General features: G+C 35.4%; 1 protein-coding gene across 3 annotated transcripts in view; it reads right to left on the bottom strand.

Moving 5' to 3' along the window:
- LOC150108681 (histone-lysine N-methyltransferase SMYD3-like) overlaps positions 1-12,594 on the bottom strand; it is a 197,170-nt gene that overhangs the window by 59,126 nt on the left and 125,450 nt on the right. For all 3 annotated transcript variants that reach the window (XR_016550678.1, XM_090416146.1, XM_090416147.1), the window contains exon 9: positions 7,301-7,412. Coding sequence is in view for 2 of the 3 variants with exons in the window: in XM_090416146.1 (XP_090272272.1) it covers positions 7,301-7,412 (112 nt within the window). In the remaining variant the exon portion in view is untranslated. The remainder of the gene's footprint in view (positions 1-7,300; positions 7,413-12,594) is intronic.

The raw sequence follows: 12,594 nt of genomic DNA, 5'->3' as shown, positions 1-12,594 counted from the left end.
TCCAAAAGAAGTTTGCCAGGGGTGGAGATAGAGAGTACAGCCATGGGTTCTCCACTATATGTTTGTAGAATTTTCCTTGCCAAATGAAATAGCTTGAGTTCATGGTGAAATGAAATAGGACTGAGATATCAGGAGGAAATTTGGCTTGGATAAGATCTAAGGTATCTTTGAGTGGGACATTTGTGAATAAGGGGGAGACATCAAAACGGATCATTAAGTCAGTGTGTTGACATAATGAGAGGCAGGTGAGAGGTTCTCTATACTAACTTCAAAGTGGGCTGAGTTTTTAATGTGTGTGTGATGGTGTGTTGCCAGTATAATGTGTGAGCACTTTGGCTAAATGTTTGGGTAATTTGTATATGTGGGGAAATCAATGCCATCCACAATGGGACATAATGGCACATTCTGCTTATTGATTTTTGGTAGTTCATATATTCGGGGGGGGAGGAGTCCAGAGTTGAAAGGTTTTAGTTTGCTAGTCACTTCCTCAGGCCAGAAAGTAACCTTCTTAAGGAGCCTTTGAGTGTTCTGATTTAGGAGCTGGTGGGATCATATTCAATGGGGAGGTAGTTACGATCTAACAGTCAAGTTGAAAGCTTACCTGTGTAATCCGTTTGGTTGAAAAATATGATCCGACTACCTGTTACAAACCACATAAGAAATTGGCATCCCTTATCTGCTCCACCAAAGACCAGCCACTTCCCCTAGATCAACCTGGAGTATCCCAAGTCCCTTGCAACTGTAAACTGTCCTGCTATGGCCAAACAGGCAGGACAGCTAATATCAGGATATCCGAACACAAAAACTACATAAGGTTTCACCAAAACAGCCACTCAGGACTTGCAGACCATGCAGTAGATACCCACCACAGAATATGCTGGAAGAAAGCCCCTTTACTACGCCGTAAGATTGTTCCTGGAATCAGCCTCAGCTCTAAAAATCTTCCCAAATCTCAACAAATTTGGGTGCATGAAACTGCCCCAATTTTCGGAAGCTCATCCTTAGAACATCAGCCCAACAGCCAACACAACCCAATTTAGCCTGCTAGGGGGGGGGGCACCTTTAGGATGCTAGGACCAACGACAGTTGCCTTCTTCAGCTTCATTTGTTGTTAGTGCCTGCATGCACATATTGTTTTATGTTCCAATATTTTGACAAGTTAACATTGCCAAAATATTGGAAGGTATTGATTAAAGTTTTTTAATTAATATTTTAGTATGCATTGTCATTTCCTGAAAAATTTAAAGGATATTCTTCTTTTAAGTCACACTAATACTCATTTAATGAAACTTCATTAAATTTAACTTTTATTTGGCTGTTTGATATCAGGTCAACGATATTTTCATATTCTGAAGTAGATAGTTCCTCTGGTTTTGCTTTAATATTGAAACCCTGATAGTTATAGTCATCTTTTAGTAGAGGAAAGTATTAATTTAAGCCACATTTATTGATTTTAGATGATAAATAATTTCTTTTAGAATTTCCTCATCAATTTCATAGTTCAATTCCTGTAAAAAGTCATTTAAAGTTGGAAATGGATCCATATATATATATATATTTTTTTCAACAGCCATGGTCCAGTACTGTAACTTTTGTTACGATACTGAACCATGGCTGTTGAAAAATGATCATAATTTATTTTTTGTGTTGAAAATATTTACATCTTTTCCTTAAAGGAAGAGGGAAACATCATTCAATTTTGTGAATATATCTGCCAGGTAGGTAATTTGACTCAACCACAAAACGTTTCTAAAGCAATCTGCTAATCGAAATTTGTCATTGTGTAAGACTATGGTGAGCTCTTCTTGTAATTCAAACAATCTGACAAGAACTCTGCCATGTGACAGCCATACAAAGATGTATGTTGGCTGCCCATATCTTCACATATAATTTTGAATAATCTTGTTTTAACAGTTGTGTTTTCACAAAGTTAATCATTTTCATTGCTTTATCTCAAATACATTTTAAAGATGAAGGGATATTTCGAAGCAACCAGTGCATGTCTATGAAAAACACAGCAACTCTACTAGTACAAGCAGCACTTTTAATTTGTGTTACTGTCCCTTTCACTCCTATCATCGACTTCGCACCATTGCTACATACATCGACACATTTCTCTCAACTTATTCCACGAGTCTTCATAACATCATTTCTCCTATTATATTGGTTTGTAAATTTTCACAGAGTAACATGACTTCTTCGATAGAATTATTGTAGTAATAATGAACAAAAACTAATAAAATTTATAGGTTTGCAATGTCTGTTGTCTCATCTAATTGTAAAGAGTACTCATCACATAATTGAAGTCTTAAATTAAGTTCTTGCTCAATATCCTCAGCCATATCATGAATTCTGTGTGAAACTGTATTATTTGAGAAAGAAATTTGAATGATTGGTTTTATGTGAGTTTCAGAAATTGTATCCGCTTCACCTGTAAGCCGGTAGCTTGCTTTGTAGGAAGCCATTCTTGTCCTTTCGTTTTCCGACAACAATTTTTGACATAAAATGTTTAGTTTTGTTAAGAGACTCAAGTTTTCCATCAAAAAATTTGACATCTTTATTTTTATATTCTGAATGATTCGTTTCAAAATATCTGCAATTTAGCTGAAGCTATCTTATTGCATAATATACATACTGCCTCAGGATTTCACGTCGTCATGAATCCGAGTAATAACTTTAGTCATATTTACGTTTTTATAATTTAGCAATGTTTTAATATTGATAAACAACACTTCCCTTTTCCTCCACTCATCTACTACACAAGTAATGTAAGTGCCTTGATTTGTATTTTTGTCAGTATCTGCTTTACTAGTCTCCTTGTCACTAGAAACATGTGAATTGCTTGCTACAAATTTTCTTTAAAACTCCTCTCAACCAACCATCCATGATATTTTAATTTGCGATATACACAATCATAATATTATAAATTTATACAATGCCCACTTTATTTTAGTATGAAAAGTGCATAAGACATTACAAAATAATTGTAGTGCAAAACACCACCGATTTATGACTGATATATCTGCCCGTGCAGCAGTGTAGTATTTCCTCATCTCACTACAGATTATTTTGTCAGGGGATATGATTCAACTAGTGGTGGTAAAATCGAATGCAAATATTCAAGTCATTCATCCACCACTTGACTCAACGGATTTCATTGAAATTTTTGAAACTTTATTTAAATAAATTTTTCATAAATTTTCATCATGAGAATATGAGGAGGTTAGAAATCCTCATTGGTTATCTGCATTATTTAAACAGGTTTGATGCGGTGTCCTCCCGGTTATCTAGCAGTGACCTTTCAACCAAACCCTTAAATGAAAACAGGAGCATAAAAAGATGAAAATAAGTGGGGGAGGGCTGAAAATTCTGATAAATACCCAGAACAAAAAATGATGCTAAAGCAACTGATATAATCACAAGAAAGAGCATAATCTTAAAACCCTTTAACCACTATGTTTCATCAAATTGTAATAATTTGTTCTTTTTCTTTTAGGATATATAAGAAGACATGTCAGAGGTTTTGAAGAAATATGAAGACACAGAACTGTGGGTCATAAAAGTTTTTCGTGCTGCAAGAAAAGTTTGCAACTGAGATTCATCAAATGTTGTGTGAAACTTTAGGGCACTGTGCCCTAGCATATCCAACAGCTGACAGATGGGTGGCCAGGTTTAAAACTGAGTATCCTGAGACAACAGATGACTCCAGGTAAGGAAGACCTTCCACGCCGATCAAAACTGAAAACATTGATGAAGTGCATGCCACGATCCTTGATGATACACAAATACTAGCAAAAAACATTGCAAAGACTCTGGGGATGGAACGAGTTGGGGGTTATTATCCAGCAACATCTGGACATGCAGATGCTCTCAGAGAAGTGGGTCACCAAATGTTTGGATGCCAACCAAAAGAGAGAATGTCTGCTGTCATCTCAAGGAATTTTGGGTCATTTGGAGAAATCAGGTGCAAATTTTTTGGCTCGTCTTGTGACTGTTAATCAAACATGGCTTCACCACTATGACCCAGAGACCAAACAACAGACACAAAGCTTCTCCACGGCCAAAGATGTTCTGAACCCAAAAGTAAGCAGGGAGGGTTCTTGACATTGCCTTTTGGGATATGGATGGTGTAATCCTTACCAAGTACCTCAAAAAAGATGAAACTGTTACAGCAGTGGTTTATTCAACAGCTCTGAAAGAATTGAAGGACATATTGAAGGAAAAATGCCACAGGCAACTGAGCAGAGGTGTGTTGCTTTTGCAGGACAATGCATCTGCTCACGAAACCCAAGAGACAATACACGACTTGGGCTTTAATTGTCTACCTCATTCACCCTTTCACCAGACCTGACCCCATCGGACTATTTCCTATTTAAAGAAACACTTGAAAGGAACAAAATTTACCACAGATGATGATGAAGTCATATCTGCAGCTGAAGACTGGTTTGTGCAACAAGGGAAAGACTTTTTTTTATCAGAGGATTGTAAATGATGTAGGCGTTGTAACAAGTGCATAGCACTTTTGTGGGAAATATGTAGAATAATGTGTAAGTTACATGGTTCTACCTCAGTTCCTTTATGGTGATTATCACAACTTTTCAACACACCCTCGTAAATAAAACCAGTAGCAAAACAAATGTTCCATGCACAAATGACAAATGACAGAAAAAAAACACCATTATATATGAGAGCTCATGTAGTTAAGAATGCTGTGGAAGACAATTTGAAATGTAAAAGGTGATTAAATAAGAGGTTCAGACAAATAACAGCTCTTTTTACTTACCAATTGGAAAGGAGTTGCTAATTCAAGGGATGCAAGCAGATAATTATAGACATGTTAGTTTTGATCTCGGAAATTTAACTCACTGCAAAATTTTCACAGCCTTTTAAGAGTAAAGTAACCAAAATGAGAGGATAATAGTTAGCAGAGAAATAAAAGGGGAAAATAAGAAATTCTTATCCACTCATAGGTGAAGAAACATTTAATTTTTAAATCGATATGTTTGATACCACCATCAAAGCCTTGTTTATGAGATGCCAGATGTGATTATAACTGATTAATACAGAATCCTCCCCATCCATTCTGTACATCATGTGGTATCTTCCAAGAATTTAATGGACACCATAAAGTTCAAAAGATGTAATATACTAATAAAACTAAATTCACTATTTACATCTCAGAAATTATCAGGGAAAGCACAGTATGCATAACCTCTCTAAGTCACTATCAACTGTGACATAAAAATAGAAGATCTATAGCAATGATCACTGCTACTTGCAACATATATATCCACTCTGCTTACTGGAATGAAGTGAATAAAGCCATATTTAATCTCTAGAAAAGGAAACTCCAACTTCGTTTAGTCCATATTTTATGGACTAAATGTCAATTTTGAAAAAAACTAAAAAAATAATATTCGGACAAGAGGAGTTACTGAACAAAGTTACCATTGAAGGATTTCAACTGGAAAATGTAGAACACTTCACATATCTTGGATGCCACATGATGTATGACTTGGACTCAAAGAAAGAGGTAAAAATTAGAATAATCAGAGTAACAGCTATCTTAAAAGCCATGGACAAAATATGGAAGAGCCGAGCTACAAAGATACACACTAAACTGTGCATTGTGGGAAACTGTATCTTCAGCAGCATGCTCTATGGATGTGAGGCCTGGATACTTCTGAGAGAATCTGAAAGGAGGATATTAGCATTTGAGAAGAAGCGCTATAGAAAGATCTTGAGAATAAGCTGGATCCAGAAAGTGAACAATGAGGAAATCTATAGACGAATAGCTCTATGGATGTGAGGCCTGGATACTTCTGAGAGAATCTGAAAGGAGGATATTAGCATTCGAGAAGAAGTGCTATAGAAAGATCTTGAGAATAAGCTGGATCCAGAAAGTGAACAATGAGGAAATCTATAGACGAATACAACCAAAAGAAAACCTGATCCACAAAATAATCAAAAGGAAACTACATCTATTTGGCAATATATGTAGAATGAACAATGAGAGGAAATTAAAAATGCTGTTGTTTGGGATGATTGAAGAAAAGAACAAAAGAGGAAGATCAAGCAGAGAATGGGGTGATGGCATTGTCAAATGATGCAGAAACTCTGTACACAAACTAAGTCATCTTGCACAAAACAGAATACAATGGAAGAATCATATCAAGATGGCATCAGACACCTACAGGTGTTGAACCCATGGTTGTCATTGACAGATTGATTATATTTATTGCGATTAATGTACTATATGGATATGGCAAACATGCTATGACTGGCTGTTAAATAGTGATGTTTGAATATGGTGTATATAATAATCATATTAACTTATAATGTCATACTAATAGTATGTGCTTGATAGCAAAAACACCATTTGTTTCAAAATAACTTATAGAAAGTGTTTTCACTTGGTTATAAATTATATTAAACTTGCCAAGAAATTATATTCTTGTTTAATCCTTCATCTAAATGAAAGCAAGCAAAGTTTGTGCATGAAATATCTTCACAACTAGGCTTCTTGTATATAGAGGCTAATAACTTCACATTAATTGCCTTAGTATCCCATAATGAAAAGTATGTATCCTTTCAGATGTGTATAATGCTATGTATTATGGGAAGGACCACTGGTTTCGACCTTTATTGGGCACTGCTAAAGTTCAAGAGGGGTCTCTCCAAAAACTCTAGTGATTTAGAGGATCACTCAATCTAACTGAGTAACCCTAAAGGATCACTAATAAATTCGTCACTCCTGACCTGCATGCACTCCAGGACTGGAAACTCAGCAGTGGCTCCATTCCCCAGGAAGCAAGCAAGCCCAAACATTATTAAATGTCATTACTGGGAGCTAGACCCAGAAAAGTTACCAAGGTTGAAGTAATGCAGAATTCACATATTTTCCATATACAAGTAGTGAAAAGGTATAACATCTTATTATTAAAATAATCTAGATTAGAGATAGTTGGAAAAAGTTTTTTCACCTGGTTATAAATTTAATTAAGCTTGCCAAGAAATTATATTTTTGTTTAATCCTTTATTGCACTTCCCATAATGCATAATACACTACTTTCACATACCCAAAAGGATGTGTGTTTTCTATTATGGAATACTAAGTAAAATGATGTGAACTCATTAGCCTCTATATGCAAGTAACCTAGTCATGAAGATACTTCACGCATAAACTCTGTTTACTTACAACGGAATACAAGATTAAAATCTAATTTCTTGACAAATTTAATTTAATTAAAAGAAATTAGTTTTTAAATCATTACAGATATATACACCGTCTGTTACCTACCTTTGTTTTTCTTCATAGACTGCAATTTTTCTAATGTCTCTTGTGAAGCCGTTATAGAACTCTCAGTGTTAGATGTCTGAAATAATTCCGTGCCATTGACTATTATTTTTTCCTAAATAAGGTTAAATACAAAAAGGTCTAAATATTATGTGTCAATACCTATAAAATCTATTCAGATTTTATAGGTTTTAATATTAAATTCAGAACACTTTGCAGTGCTTAATCATTCAAATATCCTGATTAAAGAAATACCCTATGTACAGTGTACTCTTGAACATTTGGTTTACCGACTATCCATTCATGATTCTTTTTTTATCTAGTATTTAATTCATAAAATTACACACTATAGTATACATAGAATATCTGGTTCAAAAAAGTCCACACATGTGAAAAGAGTTTGTCAAGTCTGTGTCTAGATTATGTCTTCATATTCTCAATATGAAGACATATTGAGAAATTGTTGACTGCAGACACTAGCAAACAGGAGAAGGAGGGCTGATATGATTGAGACTTAAAAACTTCTGAAAGGTCATACATGATTTCAGTTGATGGAATATTTCATTTTATGGAGGGTGGGAAAAGGACATGAGGGCATCCTTGGAAGCTGAGAACGAATGCCATCAAGAAGGGGGTGAGATCTAGATTTTTCTCTCATAGAGTGATGTGTGATTGGAATGGATTGCCATTGGATGTTGTGTGTGTGTGGCCTCCATCAATGAGTCCCTGACTCCCTGGAGGTCTCTCTTAGAAATATTTATTTATTATTATTATTATTAAGAGACCTCCAGGAAGTCAGGGACTCATCGATGGAGGCCCCCCCCCCCCCACACACATAATCCAATGGCAATCCATTGCAATCGCACATCACTCTACGAGAGAAAAATCTAGATCTCACCCCCTTCTTAATGGCATTCATTCTCAGCTCCCAAGGATGTCCTCTTGTCCTTTTTACACCCTCCATATAATGAAAAATTCCATCAACTGAAATCATGTATGACCTTTCAGAAGTTTGTAAGTCTCAATCATAGCCCTATTTCTCCTGTTTGCTAGTGTCTGCAGTCAACAAATTCTCAATATGTCTTCATAATCCTTTTCCTTCATAAACAATTCCACAAACCTGATATCATTTTCAACACTCTCCTTTGCACTACTGCATCAGAATCATCAATGAAAACCAGACCAGACCTGTGCACAATAGCCCAAGTGAGGTCTTATCAAGGCCTTGTAAAGAGGCAAAATGACATTATTGTCTTTGCATAACAAAGTTTGTTTCAGCATTGCAATTATCCACTGAGTTGTATTTGCAATCTTAGCTATATGGCCCTTGAACTTCAACTTCCTATCTAGTACAATCCCACCAATATACTACGACATTGCATATCTAATCACACCAAAGTGCATGACTTTACATTTACAACATTGAACTGACATCCATTTTTCTACATCCCCAATTCCAGTCCATTCAAATCATTCTGAAGTACTGCATAACAGCTGCATTCTTGATTACCCTATCTATCTTTGCATCATCAGCAAGTTGCTAAAAAAATCTTCCCTTAGTAAACCCATGCTGGTCATTGCAGAGTAAAGATTCTTTGTCAACCTATATCTGAATTCAAGTCCTAACCAACTTTTCCAAAATCTTCGTCACCACTCCTGGATACATCAGCCTTTGCACCACTCTTGTGCAATAGGATTATCACATATTCTTTCTACTCCTGTAAGCAACCATCCTTGTTCTGAGATTCAAATTATATAGCCTGGTCACCAGTTGGATAGATTTTAGAAAATGGACACTCATTAGTTGAACAACCTCTTCTGCATCTGTTACTCTCACACCATCTGCATTCAGTTGAGTTATTCTTTCATATTCCTTCTTTCTTTTATTTGCAGCATAACAACAGGATTCTTTAGAGTTGTCTTTAGCTTGCAGAGCATTTTCCTCAAACTTAGCTTTCTGTACAGCAGCAGCTGTAACTCTTCTGGCCTGCTGCTTATAATTTTCATAATGGATATCATCCTTATGCACATGGTATTCGTTCCACATCATTCTTTTTCTTATGAATCTCTTGCTTGATAAGATTACATACCTATTTCAATCCTACTTTATTTATTCTTCTAACTCTCGGGACATATTCTGATATTGGACATCATTTAAGTATTTTTTAAATGCTTTCCATGCACTCTTGACATTCTTTTCATCCAGAAACTGATACCATGGTGCCATCTATTGTATTTATTGCAGTAATTTAGTAACAATTTCTTGTTATACATTTTTCCGTGTATACTGCTGGAAAAAAAAATGTCTCAAAATTATTTTTTCACTAAATTAATATAGTGCTCAACATTGAACACTACCAGCTTTTCAGCATTGTTCTAAAACTTTGTAATGGTCTTTGATATTAATAATACATTTCGTGGGTTTTACTTTACTTGCTGGAGTATCCAAATCAGCTTACTAGGAACAAATTGTAAAAATCATTCAATTTATCTTCTATTTATTGGGTAACAAACAACTGTTGACAGCTGAGCTGCATGAGAGAATCTACGATTCAAAAATACATTTCATTATCATCATCGTCATCACACCCATCCATGGAATCAAAAGACCCACTGTGGGAGGTCCCGCTATCACACACAGTTCATATCATGCAGCTTTAAAGCAATACATTCCAATCACTCACCACTTTCCATGTAAAAAAAAAAATGCACTCCCTGCTCATATCCCAGGGATAGTCTCTTGTTCTCCCCTATCATGTCCATTCTATGAAAGACCTCAGCTGCATTAATCTCGCAATAATCCCTTACTAACATATATGTTTTAATCATATCCCTTCTGCTATCCAACAGATTCTACAAATTGCACTGCCTCAATCTTTCTTCATACTCAACATTCCAAAGACCAGAAACTACTTCAGCCAATTGTTGCTGGATTCTTTCCAATATATGTTTATCCCTCTGAAAACCAGGTAATCAAATGTGTGCAGTAATTCATATATAGCCTGATCAAGACCTTATATTGTAGAATCATAATCTCCTTATATGTTTGTGTTCTCTGTATCATTCCCATAATCTCCTGTGTTGTCCTCACTATTTTCGCAGTTATCGCCAAAAACTTAGGTCCTTATCTGCCATTACCCTCAGATCCCTCATATCTTCCAATTCTTTAAGATATCCCTATCTGTATCTTTTTCATCCTATTATTGCTTCCTGAAATATTTTACAACCCATTCAGCCAGTCTATTCAAGTCTTCTTACAAAGCAAAATCTGCTCTACTCCTCATAATTCTTCCCAACTTTGTGTCATCTGCAAACAACTACATATTACCATTCAAACCTTTCTCAATATCTTTAACACATAAGTTAAACAATGACCAGAAAAGGCCCTTAGGGCATGTCACTAGTAACTTTCCTCTTTGAAGATATTGCCTCCCAATATACAAACTTGATTTTCATACCAAATTTATCACAGCAGTTATACAATTTAGTCAAAGAATCCTGCAGACTTGTACTGGATTTGTTTAGAAGTATAACATCATCTGCATAAAGAAAAGAGATGAGTTTTTTCATTAGGAAACAGTTTTTCCAAATGAAATATGAAATTAGATAGAAGCAAAGTTCATATGGGAGCCAACTGATGAAATTTAACGTAATATAAGAGAAATTATCCAACATACTAAACTACGAGAGTTGTTTGAAAATTTTGGTAAAAAAAATAAGTTAAACACATTTTATTTGGAAAAAAATCACCTTTATTTCTCAACATAGTTTCCATCAAGGTCTACACTTTTGGTCCAACGAGTTTCCAATTTTTTCATCCCATCTAAAAATTAGGATTTGTCGAACTGTGCAAAATAGTCATTGACAGCCTTAATGACATCCTCGTTCAATGAAAATTTTTAAGTTTGGGAACAAGAAGAAGTCACAAGGGGCTAAGTCCGGAGAATACTGGATGTGGAACCAATTTGAACCTCAATTCATGCAATTTTTCCACTGCGACAGCCGATGAATGGGATGGTGCATTGTCTTGATGAAAGAGCACTTTTTGTGTGCCAATCTTGGCAGTTTTTTCTTCAGTTCTTCTTTTAAAAGGTCCAACAATGACACATAATAGACGCTTGTTATTGTCTTACCCTTTTCCAAATAGTCTATCATGATAATTCCTTGGGAATCCCAAAAAACAGTGTCCATCACCTTCCCAGCTGAGAAAATGGTCTTTGCTTTTTTCGATGCTCTTTCACTGGGCATTGTCCACTGTTTTGATTGCTGCTTGGATTCAGGTGTGTAGTGGTGGATCCAAGTTTCGTCTACAGTCATGAACTGACGCAAAAAATCCTGTGGATTGTGATTAAACATTGCCAAACACTGCGTTGAAATGTCTTTTCACATGCGTTTTTGATCGACAGTCAACAACCGCAGCACCCATCTCGTACAGAGCTTTTTCATGTGCAATTTTTTGTGCAGGATATTATACACCTGTTCAGTTGAGATGCCTATAATCTCAGCAATCTCACACACTTTCACTTGGTGGTCTTCCATAATGATACCATGGATTTTGTCAATCATTTCCTTCGTAATGACCTCAGATGGGCGTCTGGAGCATGCTTCATCTTCGATGGACTTACGACCACGCTTAAACTCATTTATCCAAAAATAAATAGTCTTTAATGCTGGTGCAGAGTCCTCACGAACTGCATCTAACTCGGCTTTGATCTGCTCGGCTTTCCACTTCTTCAAATAAAAGTGTTTTATCACTGCACGAAACTCTTTTTTTCTCCATTTTTATGAAAAATGCAAACACGGTCATTTTAAATGTTTGCCAAACGAGAACTATGCATCGCACATGGCTAAAGTTTTGCCGATGGTCATGAAAAAGATGATACGTGCCGACACTGGTATGAATGAATTGTGTTGCCATCTACTGGAAATTTACCAAACTTTTCAAACAACCCTCATAGCATTAGCAGTATAGGGAAAAAAAAAAAGAATGATTCAAACCAATTTTAACTTAACAGAGCTGAGAATGGGGAAGTAAAATAGTTACCCAATGAATTTATTTTTATAAATTTTTATAAATTTATAAAAATAAATTTATAAAAATTTATTTTTATAAATTTCCTCCTGCCTATGATAGTTTGTACGCATATAGTACATTAGTACCATAGATGAGCAAAGGATTTATTTCTATTTTTTATTAATTTTATAAATTTTTTTGTATTTTTAAAATTTATTTTTACATAATCTGGAAACGTTGTTCTAAAGCCCCAAACATAACTTTTTCAAGCCATTTCAGGCTT

Source organism: Typopeltis vanoorti, chromosome 3 (genome assembly GCF_054136105.1).
Source record: "Typopeltis vanoorti isolate ZY-2024b chromosome 3, IOZ_Tvanoo_1.0, whole genome shotgun sequence".
Taxonomy (NCBI): domain Eukaryota; kingdom Metazoa; phylum Arthropoda; class Arachnida; order Uropygi; family Thelyphonidae; genus Typopeltis; species Typopeltis vanoorti.
Note: the sequence above shows the minus strand (reverse complement) of the source record. Positions and strands in the feature narration are given on the sequence as shown.